We start from the raw sequence: 21,493 nt of genomic DNA on the forward strand, positions 1-21,493 counted from the left end.
CATCAATTTATTGGGGGCAGGGGAAGGCCTCTCTTACGAAGACATTTTTTGCATAGCTCAAGGGCAAACCAGGGCCATTCAGTTCCTTCACAACAGCTGTGAGAATGTCAACCAAAGATGTCAACACTGGCAGTGGAGAAAGAGGGTGGAAATGTGGGACTGTACTGCCACTTTCCCCTTTGAATTATGCATGTGAATTCTTGTCAGTGTTGCACTTCAGCGAAGTACATGTATACTCACTAGGCTCCTTTGCCAAGAAAGAAAAGATATCTACTAAAACTGAGCATACCAGTAGCATGTTTCCCATCACGTTCCAGCCAATATTTCAGCAGTGCGTGACTCTGGTCCTGCAGTGAATTAGGATTCTCAATTCGGATCTGATGAATTTGTTCCTCTGTGAAATCCAGTTCTCTTGCTAGCTCTGAAAATGCACATTATTAAAATAATTTCAAACAGTCACACATTTCCTTTTAAATACTTAACACCTATTTTAAGTGCATTTAACACTTACCTGGGAGCCAAGCCTGATTAAAAAAAATGACTTACTTCTAAGTAGATATTTATAAGGTTAAGCCATTATAGGGTTAAGCAGTAGTCCCAGAAATGTAGCATTCTGGGAGCAGGCTGGAGGAAGCCTTGAATCTGTTGAATCCAAAGCCCATTCTTTTTCCTGAGATACCTCAGAATATGCCATGCTGCAACTGATTTCAAAAAGTCAAATATCTATCCTATTCCCTAAAAAACTTGTGGGGATTTTGAAGATGGGATGGCATCATCCACCACTTCACCTTCCCTCTCTGTCCCACTTAAATTTAATCTGTTAGGCTTCATTCTTATGCCTGCTTTCTGAGAGAAAGCCCTATTGACTCAATAAAACTTACCTCTGAGTAGATATGTCTAGAATTATACTGTTTGGTGCATCCTTGGTAACTTCTAGGTTATTAGGAGACTTGCCTTTCTTGTGAAACCAATATCCTTCTGTGTATTACCTGGGGACCATTTGGGCTTCAACTACATGTACGGTATTAGCTATTTTCATTCACATTTGTCACATCTCAGCTTCAATTTAGAGGAAACAGAAGTTATATCTGGTTTTCTTTTCCAGGACCAGTCCTACCGTTAGGTAGAATAAGGCAGCTGCTTTAAGCTGATTTGGTGCATCACAAAAGAGAAGCAAATTGTTAATGATTTGAGTTTTGGATGTTATGCATCATGCTGTGCTAAAATAACTTGATCGGCCTTGGGTGCTGTATACCTTGGGTGGATGAGAACCATCTGCTGTTCTGCCTCAGAAAGCCAAATGTATTGCTCTTCACTCAAAAAACAAAAGTGGTAGTACAGGGATTACTTTTACTATCCAGCACCTGTATTCTGGCAGCCATTTTGGATCAAAATCTCAGTATGTTCTCTGTGTTAAGAATTCACACAATGCTTTTCCTGAGCATGTAGAAATAACTTAAGTAAAATCTGTAATAAAACATGCCAGTCGGATCTACAGCTACTGTCCCTGGTAGGCAGCTGTAATTCAAGTTGGTGTCTCAACACATAGGGAAGAAGAGCTAGAAGTTTCATTTCCCTAAGATGGTTGTGATCTCAACCACATTAGAGCTTACCTGTCCAGCTGAATCCAAGGTGATCAGCGATATGTGCCAGTCTTTCCTCTATCCTTTCTTGATCATCCTGTTGATCTAAAGCAAGGTCAAATAGGACAGGTTTTTGTTTTGTTTTTAAGGCAAAATTGATCTGCCTCACGAGGAGAGACTCCATAAAATAAGGCCAGTGTTTAACAGTGTCTGCTTTGAAAGGAAACCAAAGGTCTTGGTATGTAGCTAGAATGGAAATATTTGAATACAAAGCACTTTATTTAAAATGCCCGCTTAACTGAGTATGGTATTGGAGGCTTTGGAAAACACTGTCCTCAATTTTATTTTGGAGCTCATAACTCCTAAACATTTAAAATAAAACAAAACAATGGGAGAGATAAATAATTTGCTGGAGCAGGAAATATGTTTTTTCATGCCTCTTTAAAGTAATGGCAAATGGCCATCAAACTCATATTTGCAATATTAGGTGATGTTTCCGAAACTTCATTTCAAACATTAAGAATATCATATTTTTTACGTTGCACTGCTTACAACCATCAAAAAGATTTCCAGATCATGGTATCTGTGCAGCATTAGTATTTAGCAGTATTAAGTTTGGTTTTTTTTTTGCTAGAACATGTTGCATTCCTAGCTCTTTACAAAGAAGGCATGCAAAAGCAAGTGCACACTTTTTCTCAGTGATATTTGCACCAAAGCAGCAAGAATTAATAACCCCAACAGCCAATTTGATACCAGCAGAGTTTGAGTTTTTGTTTTCCCATGTGTGCATTTGAAGTCATAGTCTCTACAGCTCAAAATTCAGTTACCATATTTTCCTCTTATTGCTCCTCAGTGCTATTATAGGAAGTTCTTTTTTAAAAAATGGATCTAAACATTGGGCATTGAATTTAACATGATTAAGTTCATAAATCCAGTGCACCACCTTCCATTAGTAAATGGTACCAAGCAAAATTACAGCAACAATAAAAGGGTTGGAGTTTTTTTAAGGCACTAATAACTTTGCTTTTGGCACAGCTATATGGACTTGCATATCCTGAATTATAGTAATCTTACCTGGTTCATCTGTGTCTAAAGTAATTCATGGCAAAGTGATTCAATTATAGTGAAGAGAATCCAAAAACTAAAACTTGCGTGGTCAGCTGTATTAGAAGCGAAATAATAATGCTCTAAATTTGTTAGTTAAACAACATGAACAAATGTTGTTGTTTTAGCAAAAAAGACTATATTGCTATGTTTTATCCTTTGCGTAAGCATTTGCAGTGTGCAATCTTGAGATTGTTTTCAGGGATAGTAAAATACATACACGACATAAAACAAAACAAACGGAGCTTACACAAAACACATTGACAACCACAGGAAGCTTTAAAAAGGAGACACACAAACCACACCAAAAAAAAAAGCAAGGGGGGAAGAAGGGAAGAAACAACAACCAAAGAATTGCGATTCATGACATGCGTAGCAAAGGGAATCCCAATGGCTGGCAAATACCTTCAACATGGTCAGGGACATTTTCATCAGGAATACGCTCAATCAGAGTCTCAATAGACTCATCCCAAATGGGCCTGGTGTCAAAGATGTCCTCGGCAACTGACTGCTGGGTCTCAATGGATGGCACATTTTCAATAACTGAAACTTCTAGGGCGCTACTACTTTCATCATCTGAAACTAATTCTTGTTCTTTCTCTGACTGAGTAAGTCTATCCACTAATTTGGAAGCTTCATCGCTAATCTCTTCAAAGAACTCTATGGAGTTTTTGTAAAGGTCAAAAAAATGTTCCTTACTTTCTTTAGTGGGACTAACAGCACTGCGGGAAGCTGAGGCGCTTCTGTTCTTAACGGGCAACCGCGAAGGAAATATCTTTGGTCGTGAAGTCGTCTGCTCGTCTGATTCTACCTCAAGCTTCATCTCACCCACCCTCTCTCTGGTCTCTGCTTCGGCCTCAGCATAGCTTCTAGCTTTGACTGAACGCTTAGCCTTTGAGTCCACGGAGGCACTTTCATCAGATTCAGATTTGCTCCTAATCTCTTGTTTCGCAGGTAGCTTGCATGTTTTGTCAAGAGCTTTAGCTGACTCTGGCTTCCAGACAGATGTCTCAGTATACAAACACTCTTGTTCAACTCTTTGGAAAACTGCTTTGACTGGAATCTTAGACTTTGGTTTGGACGGGTCATCCTCCGATTCCTCTAGGGCCTCAACAAAGCTATCTGAAGGAAGGCTCTCAAGCTCTGATTGTTGCAATGAGTGGGATGCTGCGGGAGTTGTTCTAATGGGAATTTTGGATTTGCTTTCAGAAGGCACACTTTCCATGATGGCAGTAGGGATTTCAATCACAGATTTCTGCTCCTCTGGTGAGGAGTCTGGGGAATCATCTTCCTGCTCAGCATACACCGACCTAGTGACTGTTGAAAAATCTAACTGTACATCAATCACAGTCTGCTCGGGAGAGACAGGGCAAGGCACCTGGGAGCTGTCAAACATGTCTTCAGTATCAGGTCTAGGGAAGAAGTCATCATCATCAGAAGGAGCAGTTTCTTTCTTTGGTGACTTTGAGGAGGCTGAAATGCCCATTTTAATAGGGATTCTAGATTTAATATCCCCTTTTGTGGTGTAGAAACCACTGGCCTCATCCTCTGATGCAGACGTGAGTGAGCCTTTTATAGGCATCTCTGCTTCATCTAGTTCAGAAGATGCAAATGGAACTGGGGGTTGCTCCTGCTGGAGAGATTCCAGGCCTTCAGCTTCTCTCATTTCTTCAGATAAGGACACATCTTCCTGAGACTGCTCTCCCATTTGGAAAAAGTGTAAGTTTTCATCAGAATAATTCCTCTTGGTCATGTCAATTGCACCACTCCTTGTCATTTCAAACAATTTCCCTTCCTGGAAAAGAAAGGGGTTTTGTTCACTGGTAGGCGTCCCTTCTTCTGTAGGAGTCCTGGCTGGTGTCGTGTCAGGTGTGGTGCCTTGTGATCTCCTGTCTACCATTAAGCCAAATATCCTTTGTTCTTCCTCTTTCACCCGAGCCTCAAAAGCATCATCATCTTCACGTATTTGACTCCACTTGTCAGAATCCACATCTGTCCTGGTTATGATCACTTGGTTGATTATTTTCTCAGCTTCATCTCTGATATCTTGTAGAGCAGCTTCATCTAGTGACGTGGCCTCTGATGTTGAAGTTGATTGTTTCTGAAAGATGCCCACATGTTTGGATTCTAACTCCATATAGATATCTTCTGAGGTCTGAACCTCAGAACCTACAGATGCTGGTGTACAAAGGGAACTGGTCAGCGCAATTTCCTCACTGAAGGTAGTTTCTACCTCAGTAGAATGATGAACCCCAGATGACTGGTCTGTTGTCATCCTTAAACCAGTTCCTGAACTAATTTCAGTGCTAGTAAAAAAGTGCTGTGAAGGGACATTTTCATAAGGGCTTGTTATAGGCAGAGCACTGCTTTCATCAACATCATCTGCATTCCTTTCAGGGTCACCCTTTTGGGTTGTTTGAGGCGAATGGTCTGCAGAGTGTTCTACACTACAAAAATCCCTTTGTGCCATCTCAACAATGTTGTTAGTTTCAGCCAAATCACTTCCCAAAGGGGAGTGAACAGGTGAAACAACAGTAGCCAATTCATCATTTGGGGATATACAGCAATGAGAGGAGCCAGGGATACAGGAGCCCCCTCTGGTTCCCATGGCAACCATGTCTCTGTGTGTTACCTCCTCAGATGCTCCACCATCTTTCTCAGAATCATCCTGGTTGTGTGACGCCGCTGAGGTTTCATATAACTCAGCTATTTTGGGGGCGTCACCACCCACAGAATGATAGAATGCCTCCTCAGGCTGCATCATGGGGCCATTAGGGCTAGCAGTGTCACTCTCATCAGTGCTGTAGCACTTGGACTCGCTAGCTTGTGCTATGATGCTAGTATCTGAGGCAAGAGAGGTGTCACCAGACATTTTGGTTTCCTCTGTTGGCTTATCTGATTCTGTGTTGTCCTCTTCGGTACCAAATTCATGCTGCTTGGATTCAATAGGCTGAAACCCTGTTTCTTCAGGACTAGAACTGGAATCCCTATGACAAAGATGAGGTGAAGGAGGCTGCACCCTAATTACAGGCTCCATCAGCAGCCCAGAGTCAGCCTCCTTTTTCAGCTTTGTTAATTCTGGCTCACTTTCTGAAGAGGAAGAAGTCTTTCTAGATTCAGCTGCAGAAGTGAGTACAGTAGGTATGCCATCATCTTCTACAGGCGTTGAGGGTGCAAATTCAAGTTCAGACGCAGCTTCCAAATCAGAAGCTGAAGCAGCATCTTCTTGTTTGGGGTCCTTTCTATAGTCCCGCTTCTGCTTTGCTTCCTGTTCCAGCTCATCAAACATTTTGACTTTAGTCACCATTTTAAACATCTCTTCTTCTGGTGTGAACCTCCTCGTCGGCTCACCTTCGGGGTCATCTTCTGGCTCTTCGCTGACTTCAGGAATCACAGCTGACTTGGGTATGTTTGAGAGCATTTGCGAATCTGTTGTCTTGGGTGTGATTTCATAACTAATTTCTTCGGAGCTGGGAGTCTCGGGTGAAAGAGGGCTTTTCCCTGAGCTTTCCATAAGAGAGGTTTGCTCTAAACTGTCATCTTCAGCACTGCCATCGGGGTCACGTAAAAGTCTAGATCGCACAGGTGTCAGCTCTGGGAAGTTTTCTGCTTTGGCAAAGGCAGCCTGCATGGGACCAGGTCCTGGAGGGAAGCCAGTCTTTGTTTTCTGTTCTACGGGGCTGCTTTCAAGAGAATCACGGCAGGGGGATTCTTTGGTAGGACTAGGCTCAAGGGAATCGGGTGTTTTACGGGAGGAATTATCTTCCAGTACTGGGCTTGCTTCTAATGAATCTTTATGGCTTATAGCTAAGGATTCATCTGCAACTGGGCTAAGACCTTCACTGTCTTGGCTAGGAAGTGAAAGCTCCAGTCCTCTACTAATGGCATGGTGCTCAAAGGATGCCTGATCCTCTTTCTCTAAAATAGTATCATGCACTTCAGATAACTTAGTTAAATGTCCTTGCTCAGTAGCCATAGATAACTCATCCCTGACAGCATCCTTATCAATCAATGTTGAGCTAGAATCTGTACATTTGCCTATCTCTTCTTTGGAGGTTGTAACTTCTACTTCTTCTGACAAACGAGGAGAGAGGGACTCTGAGCCGATTATAACTTTTATGTCTTTGTCAGCAACAGTCCTTTCACTTTTTGTTGGAGAAAGTCCCTTTGGTGAATGTGCCTCTGCTGCTCTCTGCACTGTACTGGCTAATTCTGTTTCTTCCATCTGGTCAGCAGTTTCTGTTTTCTTTGGTGAAAAAGAGAGGCTCTCGGGGCTTGTTTCTGGAGTTTCGGCCAATCCCTCATGCTTATAACTTTCCTCAGAGCTGATCTGAGGGGTCCCATCGAGCAGGCTACCAACTGGAGAATCTGCTATGCCTTCATGTTTAAGGCTTTCTGAGCTGCCATCCAGAGCACCACTTTGCAAGGAGAGAGCGGGCAAAAAACCATCTTTCACATATTCTGATGGAAATGTAACATTGAATGGACTGGTCAGTACTTGATCTAAGTGAAGCTCACCTTCCTCGGTAATTGAAATGTGCCGGAACTGTTGGTATTTATCATTCTCCTCAAGCTCTTCCTTTATAACATCAGTAAAATCTGTGGACGTCTTTCTGTCTGGGCTGATTTGAAGGTCAGTATCCCCTTGGTCATCAAATGTCAGGGCCACACCCTTTGCATTGTCATCATCAGTTGCTGGAACATCTTTTTCTGCAGTTTTACTACTCTGCTGCTTTGTCTGCTGCATGGCTAAATCTTTTTTCAGAGTACCCTGTGCCTCTTTCTTAGATTGCAAGCCTGCCTCTGCCTGAGGTTCCTGGCTCTTTTTACCTTTTGGACTATCTTTTTTGTGTGTGTCTCTTTGTGTCATTGCCTGCTTCTTTTCAGTGTCTGCCTGAGCAGCTCCTTTCTTAGCTGGCTCTTTCTCAGAGACCTGCTGTTTCTGTTTCACAGACTTATGCTCAAAAAGTCCAGCCTTATGCTTTGATGGATCTTGACCTGACTGGAAGGCTTTCATCAGTTCACGAACAGACATCGTTTCTTCAAGTCTCTCTGTTTTAGAAGAAGGTGAAACAGGCGGCTTCTTGGTTGTGGGAGAAACAGGTGGCTTCTTAGATGTGGGAGAAACGGGTGGCTTTTTAGATGTGGGAGAAACAGCTGGCTTCTTAGTTGTGGGAGAAACAGCTGGCTTCTTAGTAGAGGGAGAGGAGAGTTTTGAAGCAGAGGGGGAAGCTGCAGTCTTTGAGGCAGAGGGAGAAGCGGGAATCTTTGAGGCAGAGGAGGAGGCTGCAGTCTTTGAGGCAGAGGGAGAAGCTGGTGTTTTTGAGGCAGAAGGGGAAGCTGGCGTTTTTGAGGCAGAGGGGGAAGCTGGGGTCTTTGAGGCAGAGGGAGAAGATGGGGGTTTCGCTTTGTAAATAATTTTTTTAGGCTGCGATAGCTTTGCAACAGACTTCTCGGTTGCCCCTTCTTTTCCTGGGGTGCGAACAGGCAATTTTGAACGTCCTTTCTGCTCATCTTCCACTCTCTTCTGAAGGGCTTTCACTTTATCTTTGATTGAGCCAATAGGAGTTTCTTCTATAACAGGAGACACAGCTGTTGCCTTGGAAGGCTCTGCAGGGGCTAACCCTACCTCTTCATCTATAGACTCATCTGAGCTGAACTTTGTTAGTCCAGAATGTTCTTTCTTTCCTTTGGTTTCTTCATCCTTTGGCTTTTGTTTATCTTTTAATTTCTTCCTAACTGGTTTTTTAATTTCCAAGGTAGGTTTTTGCTGGACCTGCTTCTTCTCTTGGCTTCCCCCACCTTTTTCAGAGCCCCTGCTTACAACCACAGCTTCAAATCTCTCTTCTACTATGTCTTCTTGTAATGTCTTAGGCTGCATTTCATTAAGTGACATGTAATCTTTTAGATCTTGGCTGAGATGATCGATCATTCCCGCCATGTCTTTCTTTTCTTTCTCTGTTTTCCCTTTGCCTATTCTAGTTTCTGTGCAAACAGGCTCGGTAACTTCCAGCGGAGCATTCTGCTTAGCCTCCTCTATTTCTTCATCGCTTACAAGGACCCATTCTTCTTCTGCCAGCTCTTTCTCAGAACTGGATCTTTGAAGAACTGGCTCTTCTTTTGGACAGCTTCCACTTCTCAGGATTTCGTTCACTTTTTCCAAATCCTCCTTAACTCTTTCCACAATCTCAAATGGTTCTCCAGGTTCTTCATCGGCAGCTTTCACAAGGTCCTTCACCTTAATGGAGCCTGACTTTTCAGCTGAGTCTGTGGTCAAGATGGCACTCATTTTAATCAAATCTTGTTTCATCTCAGAGACTTCAGATAGCAAGTCTGGGCTGGCTAGGACAGGGACTTCATTGACAAGGTGACTTTTCAGGACAGATGTTTCTGTAGATTCTGTTTCATCATCATCTTTGATGCAAATGGGGAAAAACATTGGAAATAAATGGAAATCGAAAATAGAGATTGAAAAAATGTAATCAGGACTGAAATGACTGTCTTTGATTGCAGCGGTAGGAGGGTCAACAAAACTGTCTGGGTATGGTGGATCCACAAATCTGAGGGTGGAAAAAAAAGCAAAGCAAAGCTAACGGGGGGAAAACTGAAAAGGAAAGTGGGCAGGAAATAACTTGCTTAGTTTTCGCAGTACAGCACACACACACATACAACACCAAAGCTTTTATCAACCAAGGACACTAGAAAAACAAAAGTGGGCAAGAAAAAGAAACAGTGGAATTTACACAAAGATAGGCATCTCAAGATTGTCCAGATGTTACAGATCAATGTTCAAATAAAAACAGAGAACAAAGGTGTGTGGGGTGGGGGGAGATTGTTAAGTTGGTTGGAAGTTGATCTCCTCAAAGAGAAAGCCAGTGGTAGCGAACTTCAGAACCAAAATTAGGTAAACGGTTGTAAACTTTTGTTTAAGGATCAAAGTTAGAAGTTGTGTATTTACATTTAATTCTGAGATAATCTAGAGTAAATGAAATGCATTGATATCTGAGGCAGCTGCAAACCGGCATTTCATCTAAGGGGAATCTTACATTCAGATGGTGACACAGACACACACAGGCTTTTATTTCAAGAGGAATGGTCCTTTCCTTGGAACATCCTCATTATTCAAACAAACGGAGGGGAAATCAAGGGAAAGAGATGATGATGATGATAATATAAAAAAGTGGGAAGGGAAATTTTAAATAGTGACTAGCTCAACAGAGAATTCATAGGTTAGGGGGGAATGTAATGCATGGCAACCAAAAACATTCATACAGGGCACATACACACACACAGACACAAATAGACACAGTACATATACATATATATGTAAGCCAAGTTATTTCCATGCAAAGCAAAGCTGTTGCATACATTGCAGGGTAAGTATCCTTACAATAAAATAAAAGGAAAAAAGACACCAACAAAACTTAAGATGGTTATAAATGAAAAAGGCTTAAAATCATATGCAACATACTATGGTGAAGTATTGTCCCCACCCCCACTATTAACATATAAAGCATCAGGAATATGTTTACAGTAAAACTTACTTCAGAGTAATGTGTCTCCCCTCCCCCATATTTGTTCAGGGGTTTTGTGTGAATGAAAGCATTTTAAAATTTCTTATCATTTAGCAACACAAACGCGTGGAATTGGTTAAACTTTGAGACTATATGATATTGTAACTTGACCAAAAGGCCAAGAAATGAACATCATGGAGAAGAAAAGCAGAGCAGAGGAGGAGCCCAACTAGAGAGGAGGTAAAGACAGAGGAACCTGACCCAAGGCAGCCTGCAATTCTGCATGAAAAGATTTATTTAATGATGTATTTTAAGAATGTTTACCTCCCATTCTTCTGCTGAAAAGTAGCTTCCAGTGTAACTTCCTGATCATTTGAGGTCCAGCTCCGAGGGCCTGGCAGTTCCCTCACTGCAAGAAGTGAAGTTACAGGGAACAGAGGGCCTTCTCGGTAGTGGCGCCCGCCCTGTGGAACGCCCTCCCATCAGATGTAAAGGAAATAAAGAACTATACAACTCTTCGAAGATACCTGAAGGCAGCCCTATATTGGGAAGTTTTAAATGTTTGATGTTTTATTATACTTTTAGTTTTGTTGGAGGCCACCCAGAGTTGCTGGGGCAACCCCATCAGATGGGCGGGGTATAAGTAATTTTGTTTTCATTTATTTATTATTAACAGAAGTCATTTTACAAAACAGTTCATTATTTAAGAATGTAACAATCTCTTTTTTAATTTATACTTCTTACTTCCCTTAGCCACGGACTTCGACTGTGCCCAGTGGAAGAATGGGGCTGCCTTGCACAGCTCCCACCTAGACCAAACCACTATGGCCTGGAAACTGCCTTTGGCAATTCAGCACTGCCTGGTGACCTTTCTTGGGTGAGTTTTTAGGGTGAACTAGGGAGAGAACTTTGCCACCTGATCTACTCCAGGGCTATAGGTTCAAGTCCCTGCCTGGACTCATGGCAGTGTTTTCCTTCCCTGCCCTTCCAGGCTTCTGAAAAAGCAGCTGTTTCTTTTACTGCATGTTTCCAGCTGCTGGCTGATGGGGCCATGAAAGAATTTCACTTGCCTGTGTCAATGGCTGTTTAGTTCCAGAATTTTTGCCTCCCTTATAGCAAATGTTAATTGTTTCATTTTTCATTTTCGTGTCAGGAACTCTGGCCCAACTAACTGAGGACTGGCACTGGGCAGGGGGCACAGCATTAGGGCAAGTGGGGTGCTACATGCTCCACCTACAGGGTGAGTACGGCCTAATGGGCCCAATGGCTCACTTCCACTCAATTTGCACTCTGCAGTATCTTCCATAGCTTCTGGTTCGTGAAAGCAGACAACACGAGTGGCGTAAGCTGACCTTCCAGCAACTGGGTTGAAAAGTATCACTGGTAGCAGGGCTGCCATGTTGTTTTGGTCCTTTGCCCATGCCGTGATCTGCCTGGAAGCTGTAATTTAGTGAACTTGTGACCTGATTTTACCCCAACACTTGTTGCCATCATTCCCCTTCCTGTCCTGCTCCACTTCCAACTACAGGTATAATCAATAATAGCTAGTGACAATGTCCCAATACATAAATATGCTTTTCAGAAATACTTCACCAAAGTAAAAGAGGGTGAATGGATTATGGAACTTTGTTACTTAAAACAGTATCACTTTTATACACAGGGACATGCATATTGCATGTAAACAATTTAATGAAGGTAGTTTATAGAAGCTGAATCTTTAAAGGTGATACTGTAATTAACTTATAAAATGCAATGACTTTATGTGAACATACATACAAAATAAAAAATGAAATAAAATATGGGGATTTATACAAGCCTAACAGCAATAGCAGGGGTCACCGGGGATGTCAAAAGGAAAGTGAATGCTTAGATGAACTGTCTTAGTACTTTTATTTTAATTATTAGTAACATATTAAATAACATCTAAAAGCTAAAAGCTAATTTTACATTATTATATCATTCTTTTAGAAAATTAATATCATCAGTGGCAATTAGAATTTGCACACTCTCTTATGCTTAACTTAATGATTAGACAAATAACATTTTTATTACAATCTTACGTTTTTCTGATGTCATGTCAGTCTGAAAGAGAACACAGAGTGAAATGGTTACAGCACTTTGAGTCATAACAACCAGTGAGAAATATCCCCTAGAACACCAGCTAATTGACCATTGAAGCCTGTAGGTCAATCCTAAATACACTTTCTTGGAAGTAAAACCCACTGGATTCAATTGGAGTGCCTTTCTGATAAGTATTGCAACTTACCGTATTTTTCGCTCTATAGGACGCACCCGACCATAAGACGCACCGACCCCTCTCGCTCTCCAGGCTTCAGCGAAAGCAACGCATAGCCTCCGGAGCGCAGAGGGAGCGCTCCCTCTGCGCTTTGGAGGTTTCGCGTTGCTATCGCTGAAGGCAAGGAGCTTACATTCGCTCCATAGGACGCACACACATTTCCCCTTAATTTTTGGAGGAGGAAAAGTGTGTCCTATAGAGCGAAAAATACGGTAACTGGTTGTCCAGACAAGCTGAATTCTAATAAGAGCTAGCAATGCCTTTAAGCCACTGATGAACCTTGGTAATTAGTTCCTGCTATTATCAAACTATATAATCTAAATTGTTAATTTGTTGCATTTAGGCTCTAAGTTGGAATTTGCACAGAAAGATCACTGAGCAGGATAGGGAGAAACAGTGAAGAAGGTGGAAGCGGCAAGCAGGTTATTCGTATCTCGACTTGCAAAAGTGCAAGAACAATATATTGGCACATTTGTTAGTAAAAAAGTAGGAGCCACGTACATAGCCTGAGATGTCCTAAGATGCCAGCTATGCATCTGATATCACAGTAGGCGTCTAAGGTTCTATTACCTTGTGGAAATTCTTTGGAGGGAGAGGGCAATATTTGCTTGGGGGGGGGGATAGAAACAATACAGCTCTATAATAATATTCATCACCACCTTTCTAAATTTTAAAATGCAAGGTGAGATGGAGATAATAAACTGTGGCTAAAACAAAAACGTGGAAGGAATAGAGAGGAGGGAGGAGTGCACAAACCTAAGGCTCATTCATATAATAGGTTAGCACTGCATCTGAATGAGTTTTAGTATGTAGTGTATCACTGCACTGATTTCTGACATTTTTTTAAAAAAAATCAACTTCATATTTATTTCTGCATCTAAACAGTTCTGATTTTTATTTTTTAAAAATCAATTTTATTTATTTATTTTTAAATGCATTTATAAACAATGACTCAGATTCTCAAATAAAAATTTAAAAGATCACACGTACTGTGTTTTTATCTCTCCCCCCCCCTCCTGCTGCAGCTCTTTACAATTTGAAGAGTTGCTCCTCAGAGTTCGAGGACTCTGGAGCCATGAGTGAGTGCATTGCAGGGAGACTTGGTGAACTTCCGCATGCATACCCAAGGGAATTTTAATTTTGGTCACAGGGGTTTTATAGAGTACTGATCTATTAGCAAGATTACCTCTTCTTCCTGTTCTTGATCTGATTCTGATTCCTTTCAGCCCAATATGCCATGCAAGAAAAGAGAAAAACAGAGCAGGAAAAGATAGGATGCAGTTAAAGGAAAAGAATGATTTCTGGTCATATTCAATTGGCAAGAGTACAAAACGAACACTATTTCTGCACTTTTTCCTAAGGAGGAAAAAAAGGGAACAAGAGAACCAGTTCATTATTTTTCTTAAGCTGGGGACTTAAGATAATTAAAAAGTGGGAAGCTGTTTGGATATTTTAGGCTCTTTCTTGATTTTTATTACTGCATTTCAAAGAAGCCAAGATACTATTTCTCAGCCACCAAGCCTGACCCAAGTATACAAGATTGGACCTGCCATTTGCCATGCTGGCTCAGGCAGTGGATTGGGAGAGGCAGCAGATTGTGAACCTCCATTCACCACCTGTAGGGCTGCCCCCACCATCACTACTGTTGGCTGCTTGGCATGTCCTGTTCTGAGGAATGTCACCGAATTGCTGTGACAACAGCAAATACTGTTGAAAGCAAGCAGGGCAATGCTACGCTGCTACCCCCCAAAAGCGAGGAGGTGGCGGTGGAGGTCTTGTGCCAACCCTGAAAATACATGGTTGGAATGTCAAAGAAAATGTAACAAAATTTTGCATGTGTTAATTGCTCTCTCTTCATATTTGATTTTTCAAGCTTAAATCTGTAATACTTTAAATTCCAATGAAAGTGAGAAGACACACATCGTGCACATGAGACTCTGTTCTATGCATTTAATTGCTTATGTGAATGACTTACCTATGAACACAAATAAACAGAAGATCACAGATCAACTTGGAATGGGCAGGAAGGTGATATATATGAGAACCCAGACTCTAAAGTGCCTTTGCAGTCTTTCTCCTCCAGCACTACACTTCTGTCTGAGCAAACTACTAGGCTTAATGCTCAAGAAATCTGCAAAGTATCATATGATGGGTTCTTTTGGTATTGGCTCTTTGGATATATATAATCCCCAGTATTTACACTTTTAACTCAGAAAATCGATGCTGCTGAGCCAATTCAAGGCCATGGTGTGAGAGCCACCCACCTAGAGAATACTCTATAATTAATGCACCCTCTATGTTAGGGGTGAGGAACCTATGACCTTACAGATGATGATCTAACTGCCATCCACTCCATCCAGCACAGCCAATGGGAGGAGATGTTAAGAGATGTAATTTGGCAACATCTGGAGGGCCACGGGCTCCCCAATCCTACTCTATATGTAATATTTATAAATGTTTAATTACAGTCTTAAAAATAAAAACTCACAGCCACTTAACCCAAAGGATAAGCCACTCCTTGTAGTTTGTGCAAAACAAAGCCAGGGATTAGGAGCTCTGAAATTTCAGTGTGCCGGCTAGTATGTGAGCAAAGATCTTTTCATTGTATTATGCAGTACCTTTGTGTAATTTGGCAATGTGATATTCAGATTGCAGATGGCTTGATGTACGAGGCCTCTAGAAGATTTAGGCTCCTTCATAAATGACAAGCGCCCACAAGGTTCTTGTGTTGTGTCTCGGACCTAGTGCAAAAAGCAAAGCACACACAATGCTACAGCTTAAAGAGATATAAAATACTACAGAGACAAAATTATAAAATATTTATGATGCAAATGTATTAAATGTATGGATGAAGACACACAGTCATACCTCGGGTTATGAACGCTGCGGGTTGCGTGTTTTTGGGTTGCGGACTGCTTGCCCATGCGCAGAAGCACCGAATTGCATCATGTGCGTGTGCAGACGCAGCGCTTAAGGCTGCGAATGCTGCGAGTTGTGAACGTGCCTCCTGCATGGATCACGTTCGCAACCAGAGGTATGACAGTACCTAAGTAAAGTTCTATTTACCCACTGCCACTAAACCCTGCTTAAAGAAACTTTAATATTTTTGCCTTAAAGTGAAAATGTTGAATCTCCAAAGGGAGATCTAAAGCCAGAGGGCAGATATCAACATTTTTATAGATCTTCGGTTTTTATTTGAAACATGGTGAATGTTCAGGCAACTACTCCCCCCCCCCCCCGGATTTGCCGTTTTCCATTCCATTGCATAAAATGCGGAAGCACTGTTGCACATCTAGGTGCACAAAAGGAGATAAAGTAGACCACTGCCCTTGAAATGCAGTTCATCAGCTTTGGTGCTATTATTAAAATAGTTAAAGAATGGTGGTTTCTGGCTGTATATGGATGGGCTGTTTCTGCTTGTTGAATATTCTGAATAGTCGCCACCAAATAAAATGAAAGTTTAGGTATGGACTTGTATCTATTACCTTGACAAACAATGGAAGTCTATTTTCTTTGAAGGCATAAAAACTGAATATGTGATGTTGGCCACTCTTCGTTAGTGGTACTAGATTCCCAAAGCAGTCCACGTAGATGGGTTTTCCTTCTAATACCTACATATGGTTGATAAGGAACAAAATATAATAGCAGTAAGTATCATGGAAATGTAGAAGAGAGTTCATTATTACCTTTATTCAATTTCTAGAATGCACTGGTCCACTGGCTGGGATTGACAGAAGTGGAAGTTCATCTGAGGGGCCACAGATTCCACAGCCCTCTAGAACCACCACTTTGCTAAATAGCAATAACACATTTTGGGAGATGATAGCCGGCCCTCTAGTACTATATAATATAACAGAAAGTCTTGTACGCAAACAAGGAAGATAAAATATATTTTCCCCTGCTTAAAATCCATAACTGATCTGAACTATGGCTGTTCTAGGTTGGGAAGAATACTGAACAGGAGAATTCCTCTTAGAGGGTGGAGATAGGTGCCACATATTGTTTCAGATCCCAATCTGGACAATGTGCTATGTGATTGTATTTGCCACTAAACAAAATTGCAGGGGGACTTCATCTGCAACACGAACATGGCATAGAAATGGTGGTGGAGAAAGAAGGATTAACCCTTTTTCCTTCAACCATTTCCTCTTGAAAGCTGCTATTTGCACCTATGGCAAATAGTTTTTCCTCCCATAGCAAAAGCAGCTTTCCACCCATGGCAGGGGTGGGAAGAATGTCAAGGAAAAACCAAACAAGAGTAGGAAAGGTTCAGTTCCACCCTCCATATAAATGTTTTAATCTGGACCGGGAGTCCCTGTACACTGGTATCTCAGGTTACGAACTTAATCTGCTCCGGAAGTCCGTTCTTAATCCGAAACCGTTCTTAAACCGAGGTGCGCTTTCCCTAATGAGGCCTCCCGCCGCTGGTGCCCTTCCACCGTTCGGATTCTGTTCTTAGACCGAGGTAAAGTTCTCAAACCGGGACACTATTTTCGGTTTTGCGGAGTTCGTAAACCAAATCATTCCTAAACAGGACTGTTCTTAAACTGAGGTACCACTGCAGTTCCTTTTCTTCCCAATAAAAAGAAATATCTGCATGTGTTCTAACATATTTTTGTTAGGTATTTTAATATTTGTATATGTTTCATACCCCATTCCGGTATCTGTATAGATTAAGGGTGGGCTATAAAATATTTCTAATAAACAAACAAACAAGCAGATAAAGAATATACAGTAATGACCAGTTTTAATTCTACACAGAGTACACCAATTGAAATCAGTGGGTATTCTTGGAGGGTGACTTAGCTGGATATTACCCACATTAAGATTTAAAATGAGAGATTTTCTTTTTCTTTCTACCTACAAAAGGAAATTAAGACAATGGTTTTAAAAATACATGTACTAAAATGTGAATGAAGGAATTCATTTTGCATGTTTAATTCCATACCTCTACATCTCTGCTTCGGGCAACTTCAGCAAAGTTTTCTTGCTGTTCTAGCGTTTTATCCACTTTATCATCCGTCATGCAGAAACATCTTAATCGGGCTTCTATAGGATCATGTGATTTGGCAAACACTACAAATTTGGCCATGTAGGGCACACAGATAATCTCTCTGTATACTTGGGAAGCAAACGTAACAGATTCCTGTATCTGTCGACAGTCTATCAACCAAAACCTGCAAATAAACAAACATGGAAAACTGTTACATAGTTAAGTCTAACATAACACACACACAAGTTCAGAATTTGGAAAATACATCCAGGAATCACACTAGTATTGATTTCAAATAACTTGTGCATTAGCTTGAAATAAACAAATTCTTAATGGGGGGGGGGGAATCATCTAGATTCTGCATTGGGTGTGGCCCAAGCCTGAGTGTAATTTGAAAAGGATCTCTACTGATTCCCAGATTACCAAAATGCATTGGAACAGTCATTTTCAGCTGAGATATGAACTGGGATATGTACACAGTCCCTTCACCCCCTTTGCAGCGCACAGGTGATCAAACCAGGAAATCTCTAATTAACCACAGTTTCTCCTTTTGTCCATATTAGGATACCATGGCTGCCAGCTTCAGAACAGATATTAAAACAACATTAGACTCTTCAGACTCCAGAATTAATCATTATTTTAGGGTCAGGCCAGAGGATGGATTACTTTGCAAACACTACAATACCAGAATTAGCACATTAGCACAATACCTTAAGGACTTCCTGTCTCCATACAAACCTACCTAGACCCTGCACTTGTTATCTGAGGCTCTTTGCTATGTCTCTCCTCCCCAAGAGGTTTAGAGGGTGGCAACACAAGAACGGGCCTTTTCTGTGGTAGCTCCCTGTCTGAGAAAGGCTCTCCTCAGAGAGGCTTGTCTGGTGCCATCATTACGTATCTTTAGGCACCAGGCAAAAATATACCTCTTTACCCATGCCTTTGGCCATTAATCTATGGCCTGTTAAAGCTGGGGGGGGACGACTTATGATTATTTTATTATTATGCTATCTATTACTATGCTTTTCATTATGTTTTTACTATTATGCCCCATAAAATGTGATCTTAATGTTGTACACTGCCCTGGGATCTTTTGATAAAGTATATAATCAAATAAGTAAATAATGATAAATAAAACTTTAGTGGGGTACTTGTGTCCAATTAATAAGTAATCAAGCTGAAAATATAGTGCCGAAACACTTAAATACAGTTTAAAGAAAATATACTATTCTGGACAGTGGTACCTGGCAGATACGTTTGTGGTGAAGGAAACACATTCATTGACAAAAGTTAATGGTGTTGTTCCTGTGATGTCTTCCCACTGAGCAGGTGTTGTTCCACCTGAAACAATTGAGGACAAAGAGAAAAAATGTTCAGCAATCCTACAAGAAGTCAATGGCCTGGTTGTCATGACGTAGTAAGCCAAAGTATGGCTTGGTGCAGTCATCCCCAAACTCGGCCCTCCAGCTGTTTGGGGACTATACTTCCCACCCTCCCTGACCACTGGTCCTGTTAGCTAGGGATGGTGGGAGTTGTAGCCCCAAAACAGCTGGAGGGTCGAGTTTGGGGATGCCTGGCTTAGTAAGACCACAAGAACAGGAGAAGAGCTGACAGCCAATTTGCGTCTCCAGAGTCGCCCTTACTCCTGAACCGAGTGACTCCAAGATTTGGCGCAGCATTTCACTTGAATCTGAGCTTGTGGTGAAGCTCTAACTTTACAAGCTGTAGCCAAGATCTGTTCTTGGGTGTTGCTCAGGGTTAATAACTTGATATTAAAATAAATAAATAAATACACACCCACATTTTTTTGGTACCAAGATGCAAAATCTTATTTCAACAATAAACTATGGAGGTCATTATTTCCACTTTGCAAATCTGGGATAAGCAAGAGCTTTCAATGAGTTCTCTACAACATCAACATACAATGCCACCCTTCTCAATGGACCCATCAGTGCATTTAGAATAATAGAACCGTAGTGTTGGAAGGGACCATGAGGGTCATCTAGCCCAACTCGCTGCAATACAGGGATTTATTACCCAACATGGGGCTTGAATCCACAACTTTGAGATTAAGAGTATTATGCTCTACCGACCGAGCTATTCAAGGTACTTCTTATGAGCTTACCTGTTATGCTGCATAGTAGTCTTAGAGTGGGTGCATCACCCCCATATCCATTAATCATCAGATCACTAGAGGCTTTAGGAACAGGAATAGTCATTGTTATTGGCTTATGGAATTTTCTTCTCCTGGGTTCCAATGTGACAATAGGGCTGAATGTGGCTTTGTTGCCTAAAATCTTCTTTACAAGCTCATTGTGCATAGGTTGAGCCTAACCAAAGACATGAACAAAACGAAAATCTTAATTATTGGTATCTGAACAATCATAACAACATCCTCTTCTTCTCCACAGTGGCCAACCAGATGCCCTTGGCAGGTCCACAATCAGGACGTAAACACAACAATCTTCTCTCACTTTTGTTCACAAGTGACTGGTGTCTTTGTTTCTGGCAATAGCATATATTCATCATCATTCGTAGCCATTGGGCAATGTCTTCTATGAATTTGACTATATATTTAAAGTTACATAAATCTGATTACCCATTGCACATTCCACGTGCCTCAATTAATTACAATTCCATTTTCTGCTTACTCCCGTCTTCTACCCCTCATTTATTTACTCATTTAAATATTTATAATAATAAGAATAATAATTTATTATTTATACCCCGCCCATCTGGCTGGGTTTCCCCAGCCACTCTGGGCGGCTTCCAAAAGAATATTAAAATACTGTGATACATCAAACATTAAAAGCTTCCCTAAACAGGGCTGCCTTCAGATGTCTTCTAAAAGTCTGGTAGTTGTTGTTCTCTTTGACATCTGGTGGGAGGGCGTTCCACAGGGAGGGCGCCACTACCGAGAAGGCCCTCTGCCTGGTTCCCTGTAACTTGGCTTCTCGCAGTGAGGGAACCGCCAGAAGGCCCTCGGTGCTGGACCTCAGTGTCCGGGTAGAACGATGGGGGTGGAGACGCTCCTTCAGGTATACTGGACCGAGGCCGTTTAGGGCTTTAAAGGTCAGCACCAACACTTTGAATTCTGCTCGGAAACGTACTGGGAGCCAATGTAGGTCTTTCAAGACCGGTGTTATATGGTCTCGGCGGCCGCTCCCAGTCACCAGTCTGGCTGCTGCATTCTGGATTAGTTGTAGTTTCCGGGTCACCTTCAAAGGTAGCCCCACGTAGAGCGCATTGCAGTAGTCCAAGTGGGAGATAACCAGAGCATGCACCACTCTGGCGAGGCAGTCCCGCGGGCAGATAGGGTCTCAGCCAACGTACCAGATGGAGCTGGTACACAGCTGCCCTGCACACGGATTTAACCTGTGCCTCCATGGACAGCTGTGAGTCCAAAATGACTCCCAGGCTGTGCACCTGGTCCTTCAGGGGCACAGTTACCCCATTCAGGACCAGGGAATCCTCCACACCTGCCCGCCTCCTGTCCCCCAGAAACAGTACTTCTGTCTTGTCAGGATTCAATCTCAATCTGTTTGCCACCATCCATCCTCCAACCACCTCCAGACACTCACACAGGACCGTCACCGCCTTCACTGGTTCTGATTTGAAAGAGAGGTAGAGCTGGGTATCATCTGCATACTGATGAACACCCAGCCCAAACCCCCTGATGATCTCTCCCAGCGGCTGCATGTAGATGTTGAAAAGCATGGGGGAGAGGACAGAACCCTGAGGCACCCCACAAGTGAGAGCCCAGGGGTCTGAACACTCACCCCCCACCACCACTTTCTGAACACGGCCCAGGAGGAAGGAGCAGAACCACTGTATGACAGTACCCCCAGCTCCCAGCCCCTCAAGACGGTCCAGAAGGATGTTATGGTCGATGGTATCAAACGCCGCTGAGAGATCCAGCAGAACTAGGAAACAGCTCTCACCTTTGTCCCTAGCCCGCCGGAGATCATCAACCACTGCGACCAAGGCAGTTTCAGTCCCGTGATGA

The 21,493-nt window shown here is 42.1% G+C and overlaps 1 protein-coding gene across 30 annotated transcripts in view; it reads right to left on the bottom strand.

The window, feature by feature from the left end:
* Window positions 1-21,493, bottom strand: part of ANK2 (ankyrin 2) — a gene marked incomplete at its 3' end in the record, with an annotated part of 313,486 nt that overhangs the window by 16,053 nt on the left and 275,940 nt on the right. For 14 of the 30 annotated variants that reach the window (XM_081020238.1, XM_081020247.1, XM_081020235.1 and 11 more), the window contains 9 exons: window positions 19,613-19,817; window positions 18,732-18,828; window positions 17,446-17,674; window positions 15,983-16,108; window positions 15,116-15,238; window positions 13,684-13,716; window positions 12,262-12,283; window positions 1,614-1,688; window positions 290-421 (listed from right to left, as the gene is read on the bottom strand). In XM_081020238.1, coding sequence (XP_080876364.1) covers window positions 290-421; window positions 1,614-1,688; window positions 12,262-12,283; window positions 13,684-13,716; window positions 15,116-15,238; window positions 15,983-16,108; window positions 17,446-17,674; window positions 18,732-18,828; window positions 19,613-19,817 — 1,042 coding nt within the window. Of the gene's footprint in view, window positions 1-289; window positions 422-1,613; window positions 1,689-3,092; window positions 9,102-12,261; window positions 12,284-13,683; window positions 13,717-15,115; window positions 15,239-15,982; window positions 16,109-17,445; window positions 17,675-18,731; window positions 18,829-19,612; window positions 19,818-21,493 lie in introns of all 30 variants that reach the window. The other 16 variants (XM_081020257.1, XM_081020255.1, XM_081020250.1 and 13 more) reach the window with 4 other exon arrangements.

The sequence above is a fragment of the Podarcis pityusensis genome (genome assembly GCF_964106645.2).
Source record: "Podarcis pityusensis genome assembly, chromosome: 9".
Lineage (NCBI taxonomy): Eukaryota > Metazoa > Chordata > Lepidosauria > Squamata > Lacertidae > Podarcis > Podarcis pityusensis.